General features: G+C 38.1%; 3 protein-coding genes across 6 annotated transcripts in view; 1 reads left to right on the forward strand and 2 right to left on the reverse strand.

The window, feature by feature from the left end:
* Window positions 1-2,506: 2,506 nt before the first annotated feature.
* Window positions 2,507-11,260, reverse strand: BRIX1 (biogenesis of ribosomes BRX1). Its single transcript, XM_004017057.5, has 10 exons — window positions 11,081-11,260; window positions 8,834-8,945; window positions 7,117-7,160; window positions 5,697-5,767; window positions 4,927-4,976; window positions 4,750-4,823; window positions 4,543-4,593; window positions 4,315-4,416; window positions 3,206-3,334; window positions 2,507-2,962 (listed from the first exon to the last, which is right to left on the reverse strand). The coding sequence occupies exons 1-10, from the start codon at window positions 11,237-11,239 to the stop codon at window positions 2,693-2,695; spliced, it is 1,062 nt and encodes a 353-aa protein (XP_004017106.1). The 5' UTR covers window positions 11,240-11,260; the 3' UTR covers window positions 2,507-2,692.
* Window positions 11,261-11,291: 31 nt separating this feature from the next.
* RAD1 (RAD1 checkpoint DNA exonuclease) lies at window positions 11,292-20,238 on the forward strand. Of its 2 annotated transcripts, none has more exons than XM_042233890.2 (6): window positions 11,292-11,367; window positions 11,965-12,192; window positions 13,458-13,566; window positions 15,149-15,407; window positions 17,615-17,713; window positions 18,019-20,238. In XM_042233890.2, exons 1-6 carry the CDS (start codon window positions 11,365-11,367, stop codon window positions 18,194-18,196), a joined length of 876 nt encoding a protein of 291 aa, XP_042089824.1. In that variant the 5' UTR covers window positions 11,292-11,364; the 3' UTR covers window positions 18,197-20,238. The 2 variants fall into 2 exon arrangements, with proteins under 2 accessions (XP_042089824.1, XP_027835929.1); XM_027980128.3 differs by lacking the exon at window positions 11,292-11,367 and adding an exon at window positions 11,463-11,509.
* Window positions 20,239-21,609: 1,371 nt separating this feature from the next.
* TTC23L (tetratricopeptide repeat domain 23 like) overlaps window positions 21,610-25,072 on the reverse strand; it is a 75,728-nt gene continuing 72,265 nt past the window's right edge. For all 3 annotated transcript variants that reach the window (XM_042233889.2, XM_060400548.1, XM_012097099.4), the window contains exon 13: window positions 21,610-23,412. The gene's annotated coding sequence lies outside the window, so the exon portion shown is untranslated. The remainder of the gene's footprint in view (window positions 23,413-25,072) is intronic.

The following is a 25,072-nucleotide window of genomic DNA, read 5'->3' on the forward strand; positions in this document are numbered from 1 at the left end:
TTCCCCATCTATTTGCCATGAAGTGATGGGACCGGATGCTATGATCTTCGTTTTCTGAATGTTGAGCTTTAAGCCAACTTTTTCACTCTCCTCTTTCACTTTCAGCAAGAGGCTCTTTAGTTCTTCTTCACTTTCTGCCATAAGTGTGGTGTCATCTGCATATCTGAGGTTATTGATATTTCTCCCAGCAATCTTAATTCCAGCTTGTGCTTCCTCCAGCCCAGCGTTTCTCATGATGTACTCTGCATAGAAGTTAAATAAGCAGGGGGACAATATACAGCCTTGACATACTCCTTTTCCCATTTGGAACCAGTCTGTTGTTCCATGTCCAGTTCTAACTGTTGCTTCCTGACCTGCATACAGGTTTCTAAAGAGGCAAGTCAGGTGGTCTGGTATTCCCATTTCTTTCAGAATCTTCCACAGTTTATCATGATCCACACAAAGGCTTTTGCAGTCAATAAAACAGAAATAGATGTCTTTCTGGAACTCTTTTTTGATGACCCAGGGGATGTTGGCAATTTGATCTCTGGTTCCTCTGCCTTTTCTAAAACCAGCTTTAACATCTGGAAGTTCACGATTCATGTACTGCTGAAGCCACAAGAAAAGAGGTGCCACCAAAAAAAAAAAAAAGAAAATACAGCTAAGGGATAGTATTTAACCAGCAGGTTTTTGTTGATGTAACTGATACACTGTATTATGGGATGAAAGATCCCTACAACTGTTCAAATATATTTCACTGGAACCTGGAATGTTTACCTATCAGTTGTTAGACTGTCAGCCACAGATGGTTAGAAAGGTTGGCTCTGTTGCTAACAAATCTCTCTTGTACAGGATGAGGGTACCCAAAGTCTATGAAGTTGCCCCTTTCTTTCCTAACATCCTGCCCTCTGCACAATCAATACAAACCAACTCTTAACTCTCAAGTTTCTAGGCACAAACCCTGTCCAACCAACTCACTACTAAAAATTCATACATTAGCCTCTTTTCCAAAGAACAAAAATAATATATGGTCTTGAATTATAAATGATAATAGGGAAGATTGAGAAGTTTGAGTGCAAGAAAAACAGGACATTTCCCTATCTGAATGAACTGAACTGAATGGAATTAGGAAAGGGGAGTAAAGTGAACAAAAAAAAGACTTTTTGCTTTCTCCAATTCCATCTGGTTTTGCTACTTCTCAGTCACTTGCCTCTTTTTACCCCTGAGGGAAAGAGGATCCATTTTTGCTTGTAATACTGTATCAAAATTTAAAGACAATTACACTGTATCAATTTCAGCCTAAAGGAAGATCTAAACAGGTTGACTTCTAAATGAACATAGACTTGAGAAATTCTCATTCAAATGAGGTATCCACATAAATGATTACAAGAATCTTATTTTCATCCTATATACAATTGCTTAAATAACGGCTTTTTCCCCCGAAGTAAGCATTAGTTGCTCAGTCGTGCCCAACTCTTTGCGACCCCATGGACTGCAGCCCACCAGGCTCCTGTGTCCATGAGATTTTCCAGGCAAGGATACTGCAGTGGGTTGCCATTTCCTTCTCCAACAAAGTCATGTAACTACCACACAAAAACAGTATTAGTCACAAAAGAAAAACCAATACCCAGCCAAAACACAGTATTCATATTTTTTACCTATCAAATTGACAAAGATTCTCTCACCATTAGCAAGGTACAAGGAAATGAACACTAACCTCTGGTGAGGTACAATATTTAGAGGAACAAGTTTCTAACTTTTGACCAGGGTTCTTAACTACATATATTGTACAAAATATCTATAGAATGTTTGCTGCAAGCATCTATACCAGAAAAGATAAAACTGAAATACATATCCAACAAGGGACTGCTGAGGTATGGCAGAGTAGAACACTGTGCAATTACTAATGTTGCAGAGCAAGGAGGGGAAAATGATTAGCAGGAAAAAAGTGACAAAACCCCACATGCATGGCCCTACCCTGTCCCCAGCTACTTGCACCCAGAATCCTATTACTAATCGTTCTTCAGGGTGATAAGCCCAGTGCTCTCTGCTTCAAATAAAGTTCTTTCGTAACAGGAAAAATTCACATGTTCTGGTGCCCTGACTGTTCCGTTTTTCTTCCTTTTACTGTTAAGTAATTTGCACCCACTGCTTCTAAATTAAATTTGTAATCTACAAAACACTTTCAATACATATATCAACTTATGCAAAATCTAAATATCTTTCTCATATTTTTTCAAGGTAAGTAAACAAGAGAAGTTGGCTCTTTCCATGCCTTGTGACTCAGGGACTCAAACTTCAGTAAGATGCTTTCCCCTGCTAGCACTCTACCCTCACTGTACCATCTGAAACGATGCCCTCAAAGTGCCTAATACTGTTTTACATAAAATAACAATCCAGTAAATCTGCCTGAATTTCAGCTTTAATAAACTGAAAATTTTAATTCAAGACAGTAGGCCTAAACCTTAAGTGTGCTAGGTTTTTAGTAATATGTAAAGCTTGAAAAAGAAAAACAGAAATTAGGTGATGAGTTCTGGTGATATTTTATTTAGAAAAACACAGACCAAACCGGAGCAAAGTCACAAAATCTTAAGCTTTTTCTTTTAAATGTCACACTAATTAGATGTAAGGTCATCGCAAATAACAAAAGTATTTACACACTGAACACAAAATAAATATAAAACAACTGAAATCAAATTAGTTCTCCATTGATTCATTTTGCATTCCCACTGCTCATCTTCTGTTTCATTTTTCTTTGTCTTTTGTAAATCCTTTTCTTTCTGGCTTTCAAATCGACTTTTGGCTCTGGTTTCACCCACTGTATTTCTACTGGCTTTTCCTCAGCCGGAGTAACAAAAACATCTGCAGTGGGATCATGGGGAAGAATAGTCTTTGGTTCTTTCTTTCTCAGCTTCTGCACATCTTTCACTTGCTGTTTCTCTCTGTATTTTGCAGCTGTGATGGATCTTATGACACGCCGATGCTAGAAACAAAAAAAATATGAAAGGTGCTTTTGAATAAAAATAAACATTTTATACATGGCAAGGACATTCACTTATGAAACCTACTTCCCTTTACCCTGCATCATCAAAAAAAAAGTAATCTGTAAGACTGGATGCAGCAAAAACTAAATTCAGTTTCACAGTTAACAGAACACTTATTTGACAGAATTACTTTGGCCCAAAAGTTTTAGGACATCAAGGACCAGTGAACAGAAACAGCTTACCATGTTTGGTGACTGGTAGTGAGGATTTTCATACAAAGTTGGTCCTCCAAAACTTCCCTGGAAAATCTTTATAAGATTTAAGACAAAACGGGGTCCTATTTCTACAAGAGCAGCATCTTCTTCAATGATCTTTAATTAAAAAAAGGAAACATTTCATTTTGATTTGAATAAAATACTTCTAAATGGTACATGGGCTATATCCTCATTACAAATGTGCTTAAAAGAACTAACAACCAATAAAGTTAAGGTGGAAGGGAAACTTGGCAAATGCCAAATCATCAATATTTTCTGAAATATATCACTGGTTACAGGTAGCTGCCATAGGAAAATATAAATGTCTTTTCAGTGTGTCTTTAAAATTGAGTCATTTCAATCTGGTCTGTATCTAGCTTCTCACAACACATGTCTTCTTGCAAAACTGGTCAAATATTTAAAACTGCAACCATGAGAACAAAATGTATTCAAGCACCCTATGGGGCACTCTTTCAAAATTTAAATCAATCCTTGAGTTGTTTTTATAAATCTAATTCAAATTAGATTAAAAGGCATATAAAAGGGTATATGGCAAAATTTATTTTTGAATGGCTACTGACTGTGGAATTAAGGAGCAACTTCTGAACCAAAAATATTACTATTTTTTGCTTAAGGTAGGGCTACATTCAGAGGTTAAGAAGGGGATATGTTTAACTCACATCTTTTCTGCTTAACACAAGCAGAAAAAAGCCCAGTTTATTTCACACGCTGTCTGAAATTCTGTCTTGCTGTTTTCATCCACCTCTCCTCCTGAATCAATCACTGTATGACTCATCTGATAGTTCTCATTAAATGTTTTCTACGGGGGCTATGTTTTTCTAAGTCTAAAACCACACCCCAGCCCCAGCAGACTCTAACCTCTTAGGAGAGAAACTTATATTTTACTCAATGTCTAGTGACTTGTGAGAAAATCCATACTCAGCTGATAGCCATGAACTTAGGTTATGAAATAGGGGTTATTTACTACAAGTCTGTAGGGAAAAGAAAGCTATGTAAGAGAAAAAGAGTATCATTTGCCTATTCTATATCATAAACACTATATATCCTAACTTATATAATTAAAAATATAAGCTAACCTGAAAGTTCCGAAACCATATCCTATTATCCAAAATGGTGAATGTAAACACATGGTCCACAAATGGCTGGCTTTTGGGATGATACCGTGGTGTACTGAAGATCTAGTGGAAAAAGGGACACGTTAGTTCTGTACTCTATGACATACCATGTGTGTTTTAGATAAAGTTAAAAGGAAGACACTTATTTATAATATTTTACTAAAAACAGTTTCTAGTAAAGATATTTACCTGAATTAAGAGCTCTTTTAACAAAGCATAATGTGGTAATTCATCAAAAACCTGTAAGAATAAAGTGAACATATTATTTGACAACATTAATTGTGCTTAAAATTGTGTTTTATTAACTAAACTGAATTATACAACTATATCCACTCAAAAAAACACAACCATGCACAGTAAGAAAATTAAACCTCATAAACTGAATGAGAAACTTACAGGGTCAAAAGACAAGAGGGGCCGAGAACCTTTTAAACAGTTTCCAGTCATCTTTAGCTCAGCTAGGGTATGAACTAGAAAAATTATAACAACAAAAACAGTTATAACTTTGGCACAATTATCCCAAAAGATTATTTTTAATTTTCTCACAAAAAAATTTAAATTGAGTCAACTTACTATTTTGAACAAGGAATTTAGCAGATGGTCCATGAGGTGAATTTGAAAGCCTAAAAAATATAAAAGAAGCTTTTTCAACTAATTAGAATTTAGAATGTAGTAAAAGCTTACTACCAGCTCAATTTAAAAGATACCACAGAGACTTCCCTGGTGGTCTAGTGGTTAACACCCTGTACTTTCAATGCAAGGGAGCACAGGTTTGATCCCTGGTCTGGGAACTAAGATCCCACATGCCACACGGTGCAGTCAGAAACATAAAATGCACAGTTTAAAAAAAAGAAAAGATACCATAGAGTGCTAACAGTATCCACATATTCCCAAATTTATTTAATATATTCTCTTTCAATATTGATTTCTAACATAATTTCACAGTTTTGACAGAAAAGACTCTATGATTTCAATACCTTTAGACCATGGAATTTTTGCATTTGTTGTACATCCCTAGATATGTTCCAGTGTCTCCTGGTTTATAGTCTCTGGGAACTTGAATACAATTTGTATCCTGCTGTTGTGTGAAAACTGGATAAATCTTAATTATATTGAACTGGTTCACAGTGCTTTTCAGGTCCACTATATTCTTCTACTTTTCTGTCTATTCACTCTATTAATTTTTGAGAGTTTGATATTGAAACTCCAACTAAAAGTCATAATTAATCTACTAAAAAATAATTGCAATATATTTAGAACTATAACTTTTATTTTCCAAGTCTCCTGTAAATGTGTTATACTTTCATAATTTAAAAAATTAAAAAAAATATATATTCTCTTACCACATATAGAGATCTTGTTTTTTCTTAGCTTCAAAATAGATACATTTATTGCAGTTTTTCATTTCACAAACCTAAATGGAGCAAAGTATAGAAAAATGAAGTACATAATAAAACTAAGCTCTAAAGCAAAGAATGAATATTCAGATTCCTCCAAGAATACTTCAGCAGGTTAAGAGGTTACAAAGGTCTAAATCAAAGTAGATTTATTTGCAGAAATGTTTAGATTTTCTGCATAAGGTAAACTATGCTCTGCCCACCAGAAACAGCTACTATTTCTGGTCTAGCATTTTAACTGGCCTCCCTTGGGGAACCTCTTCTTCTGACCATATTCCTGTGTACAAACTACCAAGATCAAAAACAACCCCAGGAATACAGCATATTACAACCTCACCAATTGCAGAAACAGTCCTTAAAGAACCAAAAACATCCTTTATAACCATTACTTTGATATTTAACTCTTTTGCTGTTCTATTTTAAGCTCAAGAAATTTATGTTTTTTCTTCCTCATCTGTACTACCATTTCTGTGATTTGGTTCTATAAAATCACTAAGGAGTATACAAAACCTATTTCAAGTTGAAGTAAACGTCAACGTCTTAAAGATTTATAAAGTCACAAGTGAGAAATGCACAAAAGCAATAAGGGAATCAAGTCCTTTATTATTGTAGTATTTATAAATTAATATATACACACTATATATATACACTACCTGAGGCTTAAAGAATTCATCAATTCAATGCTTTTGTTGCTTACTTTCTTGGAATAAATAGAACTACGTGCTAAGTTGTGAGCGTTAGTTGCTGCAGTCTAGATCCTGTTTATGTCTCCTATCTTCACTTGAAATTATACTACCTATTAGGGGCCTGACTCCCTCATTAGAATGTAAGTTCCATGATGACAGGGGCATTTCTTTTAACAGTTTCTATAGAATAATCCCATGATAGAACAGGGCTTCAAAATTTTATGCTAAATGAATAACAGAAGCCTTTCTAATAACTAGAAAGAAGTATCTAAAACAATTCTAAGTTTTAAAAAATTTGCTTTAAAAATTAAAGTTTAGTCTTCAACACTACTTTGAAATTTTAACCTATTACTAGTCCATAATACCTTAAGAGCAAGTATCATATGCACTGCTTTTAATACTAGCAAAATACTTTCCTCAATATGCTTATTGAAAGAAAACAAATTTAAGAATGACCAAGAAATAATACATACTGAAGCACTAAACTGTGTGAAATAGACAATGAGTACTATAAAAAAATTTAGAAGGTACATAATTAAAGTTCATAAAATTTGCATGTCTTATACAAAACAACTTAAGTCACTGGATAACTGACTTTTTAAATGATCAACTTCTCATGTTCTAAAATATTGCTTCTAGATAGTGCTGCTAGAATATTTTACTTTACTTTCTTAAATTACCTCATTAATCACAAATAACTTATCTTTACGATCCATTTTAGTATCTGTAAAAAGAAAAAAAACAATTAAAAAGATTTCAAAGCTACTTCAAATCACTCATACTTTCTAGAAAATAAGTATCTTTATAATTTTCAGTTTAAATGAGATTTACTGATCTTCAAAATGATTAGAGCTGAAGACACATGACCTCTTTAAAAATCTTGTTCTTTTGAAATGCAAAAAGGAGTGACTGAAAATAGTCCTCAGGAAATATAAAGATCTAGGCAGTGTTTCTTTGCGTGCAGGCATACCTCAGAGATTCTGCCTGTTCAGTTCCAGATGACCATAATAAAGAGAATATTGAAAGAAAGCAAGTCATAAATTTTTTTGATTTCCTGCTGCTGCTGCTAAGTTGCTTCAGTCGTGTCCGACTCTGTTACCCCATTGATCCCCCGTCCCTGGGATTCTCCAGGCAAGAACACTGGAGTAGACTGTCATTTCCTTCTCCAATGAATGAAAGTAAAAAATGAAAGTGAAGTCGCTCAGTTGTGTTCAACTCTTCGTGACCCCATAGACTGCAGCCCACCAGGCTCCTCCATCTTCCTAGTGCATATAAATGTCATGCTTATACTATACTGTAGTCTATCACATGTACAAACACATTACATGTAAACAATGTACATGCCTGAATTTAAAAATATTTTAATGCTAAAAAATGCTAACCATCATCTGAGCCTCCAGTGAGCCACAGTAGTAACTTCAAAGATCACTGATCACAGATCACAAAATAACAATGAAAAGGTTTGAAACACTGCAAGAATTACCAAAATGTGACAGAGATACAAAGTGAGCAAATAAATGCCATTGAAAAACTGGAGCCAAGACACTTGCTTGACACAAGGTTACCACAAGTCTGCATATGGAGAGAAAAAAAATTGCAAAAAAGTGAATAAAAGTGTAGAATAATAATAAAATAAAAAGTGAATAAAAAGACCACAATAAAATGAGATTACCTAAATTTTATGAATCTCTTTCCAAAACAGGAAAGTTCTCACAAACCAATTTTAGGACACAGGTTTTAGAAACACTCACTTAGGGAAACAATACAAATTAAAATTCTCTTTATGTAACTACAGACCTCAGTTTCAGAAACACTGTTATTTTATTCAGAAACACTGTTATGTTATTACCAAGAATTAAAACCTAAGCACCTCCCAACACAGGCACAAAATACAGCTGCATGAGAACACTGTCATGGTTCCAAATCCCACTACTAAATGTTTTTCATTTGCTGGTAAGACATCCCATTATAAAAGAAAAAGCTTGGCATTTAGGAGTAGACTGAGTCCCAACTTAAAGGTGCTTCAAATCATACTCCTGATAAACATTAAGTTTTTAATAGGAACTGTTTTTTGTTTTGTTTTAAATGCAGAAAATAATACATGGCAGTCTCGATTCATTTAGAAGGACAAACCAGCTCACGGCCTCTGAGAACATTATAATGAAGTCATTCCCGGACTTTCAAAAAATGTTTTAGAGAAGACAATGCTTAATGACTTTTGCAGAGAATTTCTAAAAAATATTAATTGGAAAAATCTTGGCAGATAAACAGATAAAACTTCTGAGAAGTCGTTGTTCTTTACCTGACATGCTGAACGAATAAAGTGTGACTAGAAGTGAAAATATAAACAGGCAAGTTTACAAATACGAAATTTTAACACATATGATATAAAAGCACCTGCTTTAGAATGAGGCATCAACATTCTCAAGTCTTGCATTAAATGTCTTGTTCTGAAATTTATTCCTCTAGAAGAAAAGATGAGAATCCGTTCCTTATTTTTCCACTTTCCCTAAAGGAAAAAAGTGTGAGAATTTTAACACTTCATGGTGAATCTATCTTGTTTAAAAATAAATGCTTCCATGTAGCAACTCAAACAATCCTGACCTCAGCCTTTAATTCAATCTCAGTAGCATTTACTGACCCCAGCTGCTACCCAGAAACCTCCTTGGCTTCCTTTCGTTTTTCTTCAATTTCTCCAGTTCCTCCTCCTGATTATGACAGTTCTCATAATCACTCTCACAGCTTTCACTGTCAACTAACTCTACAGAAAGATAAGGAACTCTTTCTAGCTCAAATAATCCAGTATCTGACTTACCTCAAATTCAACTTTAGGATACCAAATCTTAAAATCTAGCAAACATCCTTACTATTTTTCTGATGATGTCACCATCATTTCAGTCCCCCATGCTTTGAATCTTCCATTTGCCCTTATATCATAAGTACCAGTAAATGCTGTCAATTTCTCTTTCCAACAACTCTTAGTCCTCTCTTAGTGATACTGCCTTCAAGGTTCAGATTCTTATAATCTCATAACAATTGCAGATCTTCAAACGCTAGTCCTCCCTACCAAGAGCTCCTCCAATAGACAAGGTGGACTACCCCCTGCTTGCTCCAATCACATCTTTATCTTCCAGGGTTTTCTAAACAAAGTTCAAAATGACACAGCTTAACACTAGATTCTGAAGTACATTTATATTTCTACCTACACTTTAGCCAATTTGGCTTTTTTTTCCCAAGTCCAGCACTTCATCCACTTCAACGCCTCTGATTAGTTTTTTTCTCTCCCTCTGGACTTATATTGTTCCCTCTTATTTCTAAACATCGAAATTTTGGCCTCACCTTGGGATCCAATTCAAAGGCTGAATCCTTCATGATCCCTTACCTGGTTATTCTAAAGGAATGTTTATCTCCTGCACTTAAATAAAAAATTTCATATTATGACTCAGATGACAGATACCATCACATTTCTTTTTAGTTCCTTAAGGGAAGAGTGAAAATACTAACATTTACAGAAAATCTACAAGAAGTCCAGTTTACTCTTCACAAAAAGTAAACTACATTTTCTTCCTTAATTTGCAAGTGAGAAGAGTTCAAAATGTCCCCGTTAATTAATATCAGGGTTAGAATGCAAGCTAATCTTTCATTCCTCAAAGCTAACTCCTTTCCCAGTGCTTGCCACATTTACCCATCATTCACTACGCGGTATATACAGATCTATGCTAAGCTGTGGTGGAGGTGGCAGGAGAGGACAGAAGGAAATCACTAAATCAGACCAACTGTCTCCACAGTATTTTATCTAGCTTAAGGAGCTCTCAGATGAATGAAAGATTCAACAACTTGTGTTCACCTTCTTCTGAATAAAAACCACCAACTTGAACGTATCAGTTCTTAGTTTCCTTCTAAACTCCAACATTTTAGGAGAAAGTGGTCTCGCAATCCCGAAGCACGGAAAACTTAACTTCTTACAGTGCTTGGCATATTAAAACTTTGACGAGTACACCTAAAACTCATAGTATCTACTCTAGTTTTTCGTACCCCTTGAGAGTTACAAATCAAACAAGTTGGGGATGGAATGGGAATGAGGTTCAAGAAAGAATGGTTATATGTGTACTTTTGGCTGATTCACGTTGTTGTACATTACAAAACTGTACAACACGACATTGTAAAGCAATTAAAAGTAAAATTTAAAAAATCACGTCTAAAGCATAGTCCCAAAGGACAGTAGCTTTTTAAAGAACCGCATAACCAACTTCAACATTCAAAATACGGGAATATTCTGGATATCCCATCACTGGAAGGGATATATACTCGAGGGAGACAAGCAAGTTTAAGGAAGAATTCCTTCCTCCGACAACAACAAAAAACGAAGGAAATGAAGACCAAACACTGTAACAGTCCCCGAAAGTCGCTTCTCGGCGAGGCAGGTAACATCTTTGAAATCGGTCAAGTTGCTCAGTCAGCAGCCTGCCAAGAATGCAGCCACGTGCACTAGGGTTAGACGTAAACGCGGCAGCTGGTCCCGCCGGGAGAACCGAGACGAAGCTCCCGTTTAACACCCCCAGCATCTCTGAAACCCCCCGAGCGGGAATCAGGTAGGTACCACAACGAAAGCGCGTGGAGCCGCGGCCGCAAAGCCTCCTTTACCTTGCAAACTGGGCCTGGGATACGATCTTTCTCTTCTTCCGCCGCCTCCTCTGATACTTCGTTAGGCTTAGCCGGCAGCTTGCCATCTTTCGCGTCTCTTTTCAGCTTTTTCGCCTGAACCGCCAAGCCTCCACGCCGTTTCCTCTTGGTCGCTGCCATCTTGCCCCGCGCCTTCACTCTGGGCCTTCCTTCCGGCTCTGCCGGTCGCTCCGCCTTCCTGTCTCTATGGTCCCGGTCTCCAGCTCCACAGTCCTGCAGCTCTATGGTGCCTCTTTTCCGTCTTTATGGTACGGCCCGGTCGGCTCTCTAGGCCTCTTCTATCTCTGTGGTGACGGTGGCCGAGGTGGCCGGCATATCTGAATAGAGTGGCGGGAGCCGCTCCACTTCCTCCGCAGTTTTTTAGGCGCTGCGTCCGGGCGCTGCACAAAGGTAGGGTTTCGGCCCTGGGGATCCCAAGACAAGTCTGTAAGCGGGTCGTGGGCTGGTGAGTGGTGGTGGCTGGTTGTCTGGGTCTCTTGGAGGACCTTCCAAGGACTCAAGCCCGCCCCCCTAGCGCATATCCTGTTAGAAGTAAGATTGGAGGCGAAGGACAGCTCTTTTCTGACTGAGGAAGCGGAGCCTCTGTTTGGCTTGGCGAAACTAACCCCCAGTGACCGTGTTAGTTGCGTATTTCTGTCCTTCGTAACTTTTCGTGTTACTGTCCCCTTACTAAAGACGACGAAACCCTAGTTTACAGGGTAATTTCCCCCAAAGTTAGAGATAGTTAAGTGGCAGAGGTGGGGTTTCAGTCCCTTCTTCGAGGCTTCTTCCACTCGGCTCAGCGCAGGTTGAAATCGCGGGCCTCGTCAGCCTGTACAGGGAGTTTTATTGTCCGATCTCATCAGGAGCATCCCTCGGGGCCGAATGCGCCGTGGACCATGCCCCTCCTAACCCAGAGGATCCCAGACGAGAATGATTACTGCTTAGTGGCCAGCCTTGACAACGTCAGGAACCTCTCCACTATCTTGAAGGCTATTCATTTCCGAGAACATGCCACGTGTTTCGCTACTAAAAATGGAATCAAGGTTACAGTGGAAAACGCAAAATGTGTACAAGCAAATGCTTTTATTCAGGTATGGAAGTTGGCACCTTTAATCCAGTGACATATGACATTCTTCACCCAGCTCAATGAATTCCAAGGGTCCTCATTTAAGTTGGAGCACAAAATATCATTATTTGAATTCTTTTTCTCTCCTGATAACAAATCCTTTTCCTATCCTGTTTTACAGAGATAATGGTTAATAATGTCTAAAATGTATTAAACTGTAGGTGGGCACTTTTCCTGAGTGTTTTGTATGTTTATGTGTTTAAATACTTTAATCCTCACAACAACAGTGGTTTAGATGTAGTTTCTTTAGTTCTAGGTAACATATGTTTACTATGAGCAAGGGTACTGAAGTTCCTATAACTACAGATCATCAGCACTTTTTCTCACATAACTCGAAAACTGAAACGATTTGTGTTTGAACTGTCAGTTGGTGTCTGTACTAGAATGAGTGCTTTTGTGTAGAAAATGACAATGTCCATCATGAGTGCCAAAACTGTCCTGATGGCAGCTAAACTTTGAAGTGGTCTTTGAATACTTTTAATAAATGTATTTTGATAAATTTTAAAAAAAAGTCACAACAGTCCTATGAGGTGGTTCTATTATTATTCCCATTTTACATTTGTGGAAACTGAGATACTATGTAAGTGACTTGTCAGCAGTCCTATAGCTGGCGAGTGGCTTAGTTGGGATGAGAACCCACAACATTTGTTTCTGTAGTATATGCTCTTTTGCACTACTTCCCTATTATTATTTTTTCCTCTTCTTGGTTATAATCTGTTTGTTCTTACAAAGTAATAGTTGTATGGTTCAGATAGGATTTCACATTTAATTTAGCATTTTTTTGGAACACCTAAGGGCACAGTATGACCTCAGGTATAGAGGGATTAATCAGACATGGTTCCTGTCCTCAAAAGAAATTGAGAGTCAGTTATTACTCATGCATTGTCTAATTTGTTTGGCTCTTTTCCACACGACCTTAGCCCAACTGATAGGTACAAAAAGGAGACAAGGGAGAGTCATGTAGGAGATAGCTTAGCTCCAAGGAGCTAGATGAAGGACCTTTTCATAAAGTTTTGCATCAGACTGAAATCAGTTATACCTTCAACTACTGAGTAGTAGTATTCTAGTGGATCTCAGTTGAAAAAGTTTAAGATGTGTTTGATAATCAGAAATTATTTTCATGGGTTTAGCACAATATTGTTATTTTAAAAACATAAAGTGAGCTCTAGAATTGTATATGTGCATTTTCATTCTTTAACATACATTTTCACATTTACTTTTTTTTTATAGGCTGGAATATTTCAAGAGTTTAGAGTTCAAGAAGAGTCTGTTACTTTTCGAATTAATTTAACTGTCCTTTTAGACTGTTTGTCTATTTTTGGATCAAGTCCTGTGCCAGGTGAACTATTTTATTGTCATTATAATAACATAAAAGCATTTCTGGATGGTCAGAAAAATACAGGAAAATTATTAGAATATAAGTAATATAAACATTTGTTTAAAAAATTAATTGCCAATTTGTTTTTCATTTGCCACAATCATGTATTCTGATTTTTCATAATATTAGTAGATGCTAATGGTTCTTATATTTACATTCACCTTTTAATTTATAAAGCTTTTAGGATTTTAAATTTGAACTAATCAAAAGAATACTTTGAACATGTCTTAAATATGTTTAACATTGAGAAATATATTTTAATTGCTTCTTTTCCCTAATTTGTCAAGAATTATAGTTAGTGGCAGAGAAAATAGATACCAGTTGTCCTGACTCCCAGTTCACTGTGTTTGACATTTGCTCCTTTTTCTTTAAGCCCTATTTATAAATTAAGTTTATTTTCCTAAATGCTTTTCTTTAAAATAGTCATATACTTTTAGAAATAGTTAAAACTACAGGGAAACCCCAGAAGGATGATTTTTACTTCATAGGAAAGGATCAGTTATGGTCCTCTAGAAAATATGTTTTAATTTTGTACTGACAATTCCATTATTATTGGAATTGGTTAAAATTATAATTTTCTAATGCAGTGATCCCCAACTGGTTTTCCATAAAAGCACCTGCCTTCTTCCATTCCTCAGTGTGGTTCTCCACCCAGTAAGAAAGAGGAGTCGAGTGTCCTGTCATATTCCTTCTCCTCTTTATTGTTTTGCAGAGCTAAAACCCTAACCTCCATTAATCACCCTTTTTCTCCCAATTAGACCTTAAGACAGAGAAGGCAATGGCACTCCACTCCAGTACTCTTGCCTGGAAAATCCCATGGGCAGAGGAGCCTGGAAGGCTGCAGTAAATGGGGTCGCTGAGGGTCAGACACGACTGAGCGACTTCACTTTCACTTTTCACTTTCATGCATTGGAGAAGGAAATGGCAACCCACTCCAGTGTTCTTGCCTGGAGGATCCCAGGGACGGCGGAGCCTGGTGTGCTGCTGTCTGTGGGGTCACACAGAGTCGGACACGACTGAAGTGACTTAGCAGCAGACCTTAAGATGTGGTAAAATATAAAGACTATCTCCCAGTAGAAAACGTTGAGAGGGTCCTTATCACAGGGAATACATTGATGTTATCATAAGACAATATGAAAGCAATTCATTGTTAACACAGATTGAACCCTCAAGAATAGCATAGTCTATCCTATAACAGTTATTATTAATACATGCAATATAGACTGTATAGATTCTCCATCCTAAAGTTGTATATTTATATATAATCACCTAGCTATCTCTGAAGTGTTTTTTTTTTTTTTTTTTGCAACCTGGAAAACAATTTCAAAGAGTATTTTATTCCCAGTTTTTTTGCAGCTATTTTTGGAATTGTCTACACACAACTATCATCAGGGAAGATGTGATCCTTTCTCATAAGGATATACATATATATATGCTAGAAATGGACACGGTATAATATTCTTGAGTTTTAGGCATGATTTGAGGAGAAGCTGAGCCCAGAGCTCTAAAACTAAGCCCAGAGTGTGATTTGTTTGCTTTGCAGGGACTTTTACTGCACTTCGGATGTGTTACCAAGGTTATGGTTACCCTCTGATGCTGTTTCTAGAAGAAGGAGGTGTGGTGACAGTGTGCAAAATCAATACTCAGGAGCCTGAAGAGACTCTGGATTTTGATTTCTGCAGCACCAATGTCATTAATAAAATTATTCTGCAGTCAGAGGGGCTCCGTGAAGCATTCTCCGAGTTGGATATGACGAGTGACGTCCTGCAGATCACCATGTCTCCAGATAAACCTTATTTCAGGTACTTGAAAGCCCTGCAGTCCTAGTTAATGTAGTTTACTCCATCTACCTGCTTACACATTTGCTTAGGATGCAAAGTTTTTGTTACCCGGGATACAAGAATTTTCAGAACTTCAGCGAGCTTCTACTCTTACTTCATACTTTTATGTGTCAGGACACTAGAAGACCCAGGAAGACTCACTCACTATTGAAAGCTTCATAGGTAGTGCTGGTTTCTAGAAGAGTAGCCCCATCTCTGAGTTCATAAACTAGTCATTTCAGTGCTGTACTACTTACCATTATAGATCAGTTGCATTGTGAGGAAAATTGGGCTTAAACTTTTGCAAAAGGTGTTTACAGCATGTGGTATCTCTTTTTTCCAAGTTAGTACAGGATGCTGGAGGAAATAGGTGTTTTCTATACAGGGTTCATTCACTAAGTGTCATTCACCTAGAGTGTGCATATTTACATTAAGCATTACAGGAAGGAAAAGCTTAAAATCAAGGTGATGAGGATATACATGAAACACCTTAAAGAGAAGAAAATTTCATACCATTAAGATTAGGGAACCAGCACAGGAGTACTTAGGGAGGCATGGTCAAGGTGAGCTTCCTAAGAGGACAATTTTCAGCGGGAATATAGTATCAAAAACTGTGAAGCTGCTTCTCATATTTTACCTAACAAATGAAATGGCAAAACTCTTCAGGATTAAAATCAGAGAATTTATTTATTTCTACTCTTTTGAAATACTTCAGAATATTAAAGGAGTTAAATACATATGGTATAAGAAGTGTAATTATTCTTTTTGTATCTACTTTAGAAGAACTGCAGGCTTTTCGTATTGGTTGCTGCTACTGCTAAGTTAATTCAGTCGTGTCTGATTCTTTGCGACCCCATAGATGGCAGCCCACCAGGCTCCCTCCATCCCTGGGATTCTCCAGGAAAGAACACTGGAGTGGGTTGCCATTTCCTTCTCCATTTCCTCCTCCTTATTGGTTAGGTAGTTAAAAAATTTGCTCAAGATTGGCTAAAATGCTAATCAAAATGGAAATGAATATAACCCTACTTAAGCAGTGATGTGAATTAAAGATTCCAGGCACTTTTAACAGAATATTCCAGAGGCTCCCCATCTAAATGATCTCTCTCAGCATGGGTGACTAGATGAATCATGGTATTTTTCATCTCCCATACAGGAAATGATTTGGTGGTGGGGAACTGGAAGTTGAAATATTTTTTTCTGGATATGTTAAACCTGAGCCTGTGACACTAAGGAGTAGTTGGATAGATAGGTATAGAGTTCAGGAGATCAGTCTAGACTAAAAACATAGATTTGGGAACCATCAGTATGGCTGGGCATGAACAGCATGGCTCAGAGAAAGAGGTGATGTTAGAAGAGAGAAAAGATGGATTCTGGGGAAAGCCAGCAAACACCTAGGTCTTTATCACTGTGCTCATATAGCACTCACCTACAGTGCTCATGTATGTTAATTCCAGGTGGCTCAGATGGTAAAGAATCTGTCTGCAGTGCAGGATACCCAGGTTCGATCCCTTGGTCAGGAAGATCCTCTGGAGAAGGGCATGGCATCCCACTCCAGTATTCTTGCTGGAGAATCCCATGGACAGAGGAACCTGGTGAGCTTCAGTCCATGGAGTCACAAAGAGTCTAACAGGACTTGAACCACTAACACTTTCACTTTCCAAAACAAATGATCAGTAAGTTAAGTAAACATAAACATTCACAAATTGTCTGCAAACTACTGATATTCCCAAGCAAAGAAAACCATAAAACAGCCTGAAAAGCATCTGAGACACACAAAAGCCCTAATTGCTTGGTGTGGCAGTAGACGTAGCTGGCAGGGCCCTGGGCTTGCCGTTGACATAGATCAGGGTTTTCTGTCACTCCTCCACTCTCCTGTTACATGGTTCTGATTTGAGGAAGAGGGAGGGACAATGTCAAAGTAATATTAAGGGGATGAAATGGAGGCAGAGCCCCCTAGATTCCTTCTGTGACTGGCTTTTTGCAAAGTCATTTATTAGTTGCTAGCTCTGTACTGCAGCATCCCACAGGAATCTTTATTATGTCATTGTTACAGAGCCTTGTCTACAGCTGTCTACTTACCGGTTCCGCTCACCAGAATGAGGTTCTTAAGGAAGTGTTTGCTTATTTGGATACTAATGTGGCTTATTGTTGAACCAATGAATAAATGAATTGCTCATTTTCTACTATAGGTTATCTACTTTTGGGAATGCAGGAAGCTCCCACCTTGACTATCCCAAAGATTCTGATTTGATGGAATCATTTCACTGCAATCAGACCCAGGTCAACAGGTCAGTAGGTTGCCATTTTGGTGATGAAGGCGAGGTTAAATACTATATTTCTATTAAATAAAATTTTTTAAGATTTTCAATGTATAGATAAAAGTATAGCAAAAAATAAATAGTAGGTTGCTGGGTTTACTTGGGAATTTGGCATTGTGATAGTGAATTAAATTTTCAAAATGAAGAAAATATTAGCAAATTGGACGGCCATTTGATTTTGTTCTTATATTTGCTGTTTGGTAGTTCTTGGCTAACTTTTGTCCTTTATGCTTTAAATGTGTCCAAATAACAGCTTTTTGTTTACTTTTCTGCAGATACAAGATTTCCTTACTGAAACCCTCTACAAAGGCATTAGTCCTGTCTTGTAAGGTATCTATTCGAACAGATAACCGAGGATTTCTCTCATTACAGTATATGATTAGAAATGAAGATGGACAAATATGCTTTGTGGAATATTACTGCTGTCCCGATGAAGAAGTTCCTGACTCTTAGTCTTCAGTATGGTGGTTCACGCATTATTTATGTACACATGCGTAGTAGGTCATGTTCTCATGCTGAGTGCAATCCCTCCGTGACTTCCTGTTAAGATTTTCGAAGGGGAAGAAGCAGGGAGGAGGAGCAGCACAGTCCCTTTCCCGATAGTTGCTGAAGGTTTTGTCAGTGATGTTGTCGTAGATTATCCAGTACTGGACTAGTCTGTGGTTCTGTCTTTTGAACTCACGGAAATTGTTATAAGTCAAGGTGCATAAGTTTGATGTGTTATTCTACTTAAGTAGGACATTCCAAGAGTATAAAAATTTGAAGTTTGGTGAAGCCATATCAGAAATGTTGTTTTATTTATTTACTATGAGAAAAAGCAATAGCATATGGACATCACTTCCCAGTTGGAATTCTGGAGACTCTGTCATAAAGCAGTGGTTCTCAGAGTGTCATGCCTAGACCCCCTGGAAACTTGTCAGGAACTCTGGGGGCGGGGCGAGCAATCGTAGTTTAAACAGCTTCCCCCATCTTCTCCCCCGCCACCCCCAACATTCTGATTCTTGCTAAAGTTTGAGAACCACTGTTTTAAAGGATATTTTTTTTAAATAGCATTTTAATTGTATTGAAGTGACTGCTGTTACAGGTGATGCCTTTGCAAGTGTTCTGAAGTTTAGGTGTCACCAAACATGTCTAAATAATTATATGATTTATTTACATTTTGAAGGCATCTATGAACATGATATAAAACAGTCTTCAGAATTACAGATTTTCATCTTGTTCTGAAAACCATTCATTGTAGTAAGTACTTATGAGATCTGTTCTATTTGCCTATAAGAATTCCTCAACCAGGGCTTCCCACGTGGCTCAGTGGTAAAGAATCCACCTGCCAGTGCAGGAGACACAGGTTCCATCCCTGATCCTGGAAGATCCCACACTCTGTGGAACAGCTATGCCCATGTACCACAGCTGCTGAGCCCGTACTCTAGAGCTTGGCAGCTGCAGCTGCTGAGCTCATGTGCCCTAGAGCCCGTGCTCTGCAACTAGAGAAGAGCTTGCACGCGACGAAGACCTACTGTAACCAGAAACAAAATTTTTTTTTTGGAAATAAGTTTCTCAACCAAACCAAGGCATATCTCAGTGGGTGGGCACATAGGCACTGCTCCTAGGTACCTGTATGACTCGTGCAGTGCTGGGTATCTAGCCCAGGGTGAATGCCTGATAACTAGTTAAGTCTCTCAAGGCAATCTCGGGATGCCCAGCTGGTATAAAAGTCATTGGAGTTTGTAAAGTTACAGTATGTGTTCAAGAAGGAAATGATCGAATCTGCCAAATGTCCAGATTTTTTTTTTTTGTCTCAATAAGCGTTAAGAACAAAACACATCTAAAACATAATTATGAAAATACTTAATCAGTAAACATTTCAAGGATTACAACTTTCCTTTCAATTTAAAATTGGACAGTTACTTGGTTTTTTTCCATTGGCATGTCTAGTATCTAAAATAGTGCCAGGATAGAGTAAATATTCATCAGATAAAAGGACCTCCACTTTCAGATTGTTAGTCACTATGAAAGTTGGACCTATGATTAAATAAGACTGACATTTTTGCACATTTAAGACTATTTCAGCTGAACATATATTGAGTTACTTAGAATTCAGGAGCTAATAAGTTTAATTCTTTCTCAGTCACTGTAACATCAAGATATGTTTTAATAAAGAATTTTCTAGTTATGTGTGTTCTGTTTGACTCCCTAATTTGCTAGCCTAACTTTGTTCAAGTTCCTATGAGAGACCACTGGGGGGAGCACTTCCTTGGGCAACGCAGATGCTTTGGTGACTATAATTTGAGTTCACGTGTCACAAAAGACTAAGATTTAGCTTTGCCTTTCTGAAGTTTACCTCATAGTCTTTCTAATAAAATTGTACTTAGAGTAGCTATTTTTTTCTATTTTTAGTTAGTTTATTCCCTACTTATGATGTGCTTCCACCTAGAACTGATGGAATGATTCAAAACAAAAATGTTAAATTTTACTGTCGTAATAAAAATGTCTTGTAATATGTTTTGTTTTTTTTACAAGAAGCCACACAGTTTCTGTGATACTCTGAAGTCCTGCTAAGCATTAGTTACCATTGCTGAAAGGGCAGCATGTGGCAGCCCCTACAGCTTGGGGTGGGGGGGTTCAGAACTACATAGACTCCCTTTTCCCCTTTCCTTCATACAGCTGGCTCTTGTCCCCACCTGAAACAAAATCTGTTGGGTCCTGAGGAATTGGGAAGTAGTATTTTCTCTTTTCCTGAGTTTGTAGTCATAGCATTTTTATACACGTGTCGGGTTATACATGCTCCCCTGCAGCAGTTAGCAGCTCTGCCGTGGGTTTTCCTGCCCCAGCAGTGGACAGCTCAACCTCTAATCAGAAATGCCCCAGGCAGCTGGCATGGGTGTTCCTGGCATCCATATCTCAGTCACTTCAGAAGCCTCAATAAAAGAGTAAATGTTTGAAGTAGGTTATCTTTTTGAAATTTATAGCTCGTTGACTGGATGTAACTCCTAGTTAATAGTAGTGGCTCTCACTGTTAAAACTAGAGGTATTCAGGAGATGTGAACTAAATTATTTCAGAGTAGTTCCCCATCCCTTTACAGAAAAAAATCCAGTGAGGCCTGTAGTCTGTACCCCTAGGACTCGTGCCTGAGGCTTGACTTTTACTTCCTGCCATTTGTCCAGGGATTCCTGTTGCTTGTTGCTGACTGGATTAGGACAGTCCCATCTCTGGAATACTGTCAGGTTTGCCTTAAGTGGACCTTTAATGCAAAGTGATGGGTGAATGCCAACACATGGAGGTAAGGCATTACTGAACCTCCAGAGCCGGTAGCAGAAACTCTGCTTACCTAATGAACATTTATTAAAATTTATATGTGGGAGAGTTTGAGCTGGGCTTGGTTTTGTTTGTTTTCTTTCTAATTCGGTTACAGCGACTGAAAGAAAGTAGCTAACCCTCATCTATCTCAGAAATTTCAGTGCCCAATAACCAAAGGAATGTCTAAGTTGTGTATGACCTTATGGACTAGGGTGGCTGGAAACCTCAGGTGTTTTGATTGGCTGTCCAGATCGCTGCTTCCCACTGAATGAGTTTTTAAAGGAGCTTAGTTCTCAGCTCCAGTTTTCCAAGAGTAAAACTTTATATTAAGTTGTATTGTGCTGAACGTCTCCAATGTGGTTTCTTAAAACTTGGGGATTTCACAAAATAGTAACATTTTTAAACTTTTAGAACCAAGATAGATGGCAGCTTTCTATTTTATCAGATAGAAGGATATTAAAACCATTTCATAAAACATTTTAAAATCAAAATCTCAGGGGACAGGTGGGAATTTTGTACTGTCAACAAAGAAAAACTGGAGATACTAAAAATTTCAAATGAGACAACAGGGTTACACAATAATTTTTATTTCACAATGTAATACTTTATGCTATTTTATTGATAGAGGTTTGTCGGTTTGGAAATGTTAAGACTTTGGGACCTCACAAAATAGTAAAATTTTTAAATTTTAGTGCCACCCAAAGTGGAGTCTGAGTGGCCACTTCTAATACTTTGTTTTTATCACAGTCATTGTTGAAAAACTGTTTTCAACTGCGTGTGTGAAAATAGAAGCCACTCTTCTGAGGCTGCTTTAGTCAACTCAGCATATTCTGGGCAAGAACATCAGTCCCATCTCCAAGAAGGGCTAAAATCTTCAGGGAGTCATTGAGTGACTAGTTCTTAAGTACTTGCAGAGAAGGTCAGTGGAATATAGGTGCCTTCAGCCAGAGCTGTAAGCAGAAACCCTACTCCTGGGTGCCAAGCTTAAAGCACTCTTGGAATCAGCTAAGGAACAGCAGCAGCTACCAGGAGGAAGCCTAGCAGTCTGTGGCCAGACCACCAGATAAACCAGTATATATGTCCTCCTGCCACAGCAGAACACTGCTCACTACTAATACTGTGGATTCTGGCTGATTACTAGGTTTCACAGACTTAAACAGAATAAAATGAGAAAATAACCTTGAATGAAGAACCAAGATGTGGTTGGATAAGCACTGATGAGTGATAGAAATGTTCTTAGAAACACACGTGGATCCCAAAGACAGGTGTTTGAGCTCCACTAAATCAGCTCAGGTAACTGAGGAGCGATAACAAGGGAAAAATAAAAGCTATAGTACAAACTGAATCTGATTTCTCCTCTGTCCCTCAACACACAAAGGAATATGATTTGAGATTGCCAATTTCCTAGATAAACACTGGTTCAAGGCCTTTTTTTTTTTCTGAAAGTCGCTCAGTCGTGTCTGACTCTGCAGCCCTATGGACTGTAGCCCGCCAGGCTCCTCTGTCCATGGAATTCTTCCGGCCACAATACTGAAGTGGGTAGCCATTCCTTCTCCAGGGGATCTTCCCAACCCAGGGATCGAACCCAGGTCCCCTGCATTGCAGGCGGATTCTTTACCGTCTGAGCCACCAGGGAAGCCCATTCAGGGCCTTAGGATTTCTTTTTTAACAACCTTGGCGAGCATTCCATTCCCAAAACAAGTCTTTTTAATCCAGTCTGGTAGGGGCAGCATAGTGGGATGGAAAGAGTAGTCCCCTGTGATTCAGGTGACTATCTGCTTTATAGCCACTAGACTGACCATGAATGAATCAACCCCTCTTGTCCCTGTTTTCTTCATTTACAAAAATCAAAAAGGCCTTATGGCTGTAACATGGTATGACTTCAGTAAACCAGGTTAGGTCAGTGTTCCAGAAGGTCAAACATTTCCTCACAAAGCAATTTTAGGGACCCCAAACAGGTTATGGCTAAAGGTATTTACAAGTACTGTATTAAAATGCTCACTCATAAACTACTTAGGCACTGCAGAACTTTTTTTAAAAGTCAGAATGGGAAAGAATGAAACTAGAAAAGGGGAAATGGAAGGGAATGGGAGTCCCAGTGACATGAGAAACTAACCTAAAGCATGTGTCTAAAAAAGATTCCTTCTTCGCAGGTAACAGGATCCTGGTTTCTAATGGCCATACGTATTTTACCTGTAATGCCGTTGTTAAGTGGCCCTTTTTTTTCCCCAGAATCCTTGGTTCTGTTTTTGACCTGCCAATGCTATCGGTGTTGGTAAATATATTTTGTGGTCAAGAATGCTTGTTACCAACAGGTTGGCTTTATTGTTGACTATCCTGTATAGAGGTTTTCCCTTTACTGATAACAGAAGACCTAGAAGAAAGGAGAAAACCATTTGTGCATGTTTTCTTGGTTTTTGATGTCTCTCCCTCCTCCTAGCACCAACCGCTGCCTTATTGAGCTAGAAGGCTGAACTCAGTCTGAGGCAACTATTTCACCAAGTGACCGTCCACCTAAAATGCTAACTCTGCTAAAGCGCCTCCAAAATGGTACTGGGGTCTTAGGCTTTCTCCCTAAAGACCAGGGGACTTCCTTTGATGCAGACAGCAGGTGAGGGGTGTATCTAAGATATCTGGATTGCATTTATTCACAACTGAAAAAAACTTATTTAGGGCCTTTTATATATTGTTTGTGCTTTTCAGGTGATTCTCCTCATGAGCACAGAGATTTAGAGCCCAGAGGCACTGTAATTGCTAAAAAGAGGATCTGTCATCCTCATTCCCAGCCATTAATATTTCCATACGCTGGTTTCTTGATACTGGAGAAGTTGGCCTGGAATTAGAAGTAATCTAGTCCAAGAGATTTTCTGATCCAGAAACCTGGTTTCTATTAAGTGTTCCTCAGTCACCTCCTATTTAGACCTCAAGCCTGCAACAAGTGTGGTTTTCACAGCCCCGTTTGCCTGAAAAAAATCTGTTCCACAGAAATATGAGATACAAAATTTTATGAGCAACTTGAAGTTTTTTTATATGCAAGCTTCAGTAAAGACTGATTCATTCTGTCTACTACTGGACCATATAAAATACAGAAAGCTATCTGGCACTTTAATTTCCTGATCAGTAAACCAAGAGATAATATGATTCCAAATTTGAAAGAAAAAGTAGACACAAATTAAGTCAGGGTCTCATAAAATCAGGGGTGGGCAGAGATCTGAAAGGGATCTCTGCTAGGGACTACAACTAGATACCAGCCTTGGGCCTCGCTCTCTCTCACCACAAGGTGGCAGGAGTCCCCTTTCCTGAAATCAGTCACTGAAACGCCTCTGGCTGATACAGTGTATACATCATCTATGCATTTAAGAAACTGTGTTAGACTCTTCTCTATGATACAATGTTTCCAGGGGTAAGCTCTACCTCACTTCTGAGCTGTTAACTGGCAAAATGTTTTCCACACCAGCTTCACAGTGGCTTTTCAGTTACTAGCCCCTGTCTCATTTTCCTCCACTGCCAATGGTATGGCTAGAAGGAGATAAAGTCAAAGCCCAGGTTTCAGTAAGTATGAAAATAATTGCCATTTATTACCTAATAACCACTTTACCTACATTATCTCATTTTTGCAGCAACACTGAGAGATAGGTACTGTTCTCATCCCCATCTTATGATGAGAAAACCAGAATTATGCATAGCTAGAAAGTGGTGGTGCTGGGATCTGAACAGTCCTGTCTCCATGCCTAGAGCTCTTAACCACCATGAATCATAAAGAAAAAATTAGTTCATCAAGATGTGTTGAAGTCATGTTTCTAAGGTCAGATAAAATAGTTCATTGGTGAGATAGTCATCTTTCATAAAGAATTTATTATGCCCTAAAGTGGGGCCCAAATTTGTTACCAAACTGCCAAAGTATTCATGTACCCTTAGTTCAAACATGTGCTATATTTACCTTTTGCTTTAAATAAAACTAGGTCTAAGGTATTATCTTTGTGGTTCTAAATAAGGTTTTATTTACCAAAATTTAATCACTGACCAGTTTACGA

The sequence above is a fragment of the Ovis aries genome, chromosome 16 (assembly GCF_016772045.2).
Source record: "Ovis aries strain OAR_USU_Benz2616 breed Rambouillet chromosome 16, ARS-UI_Ramb_v3.0, whole genome shotgun sequence".
NCBI classification, from domain to species: Eukaryota; Metazoa; Chordata; class Mammalia; order Artiodactyla; family Bovidae; genus Ovis; species Ovis aries.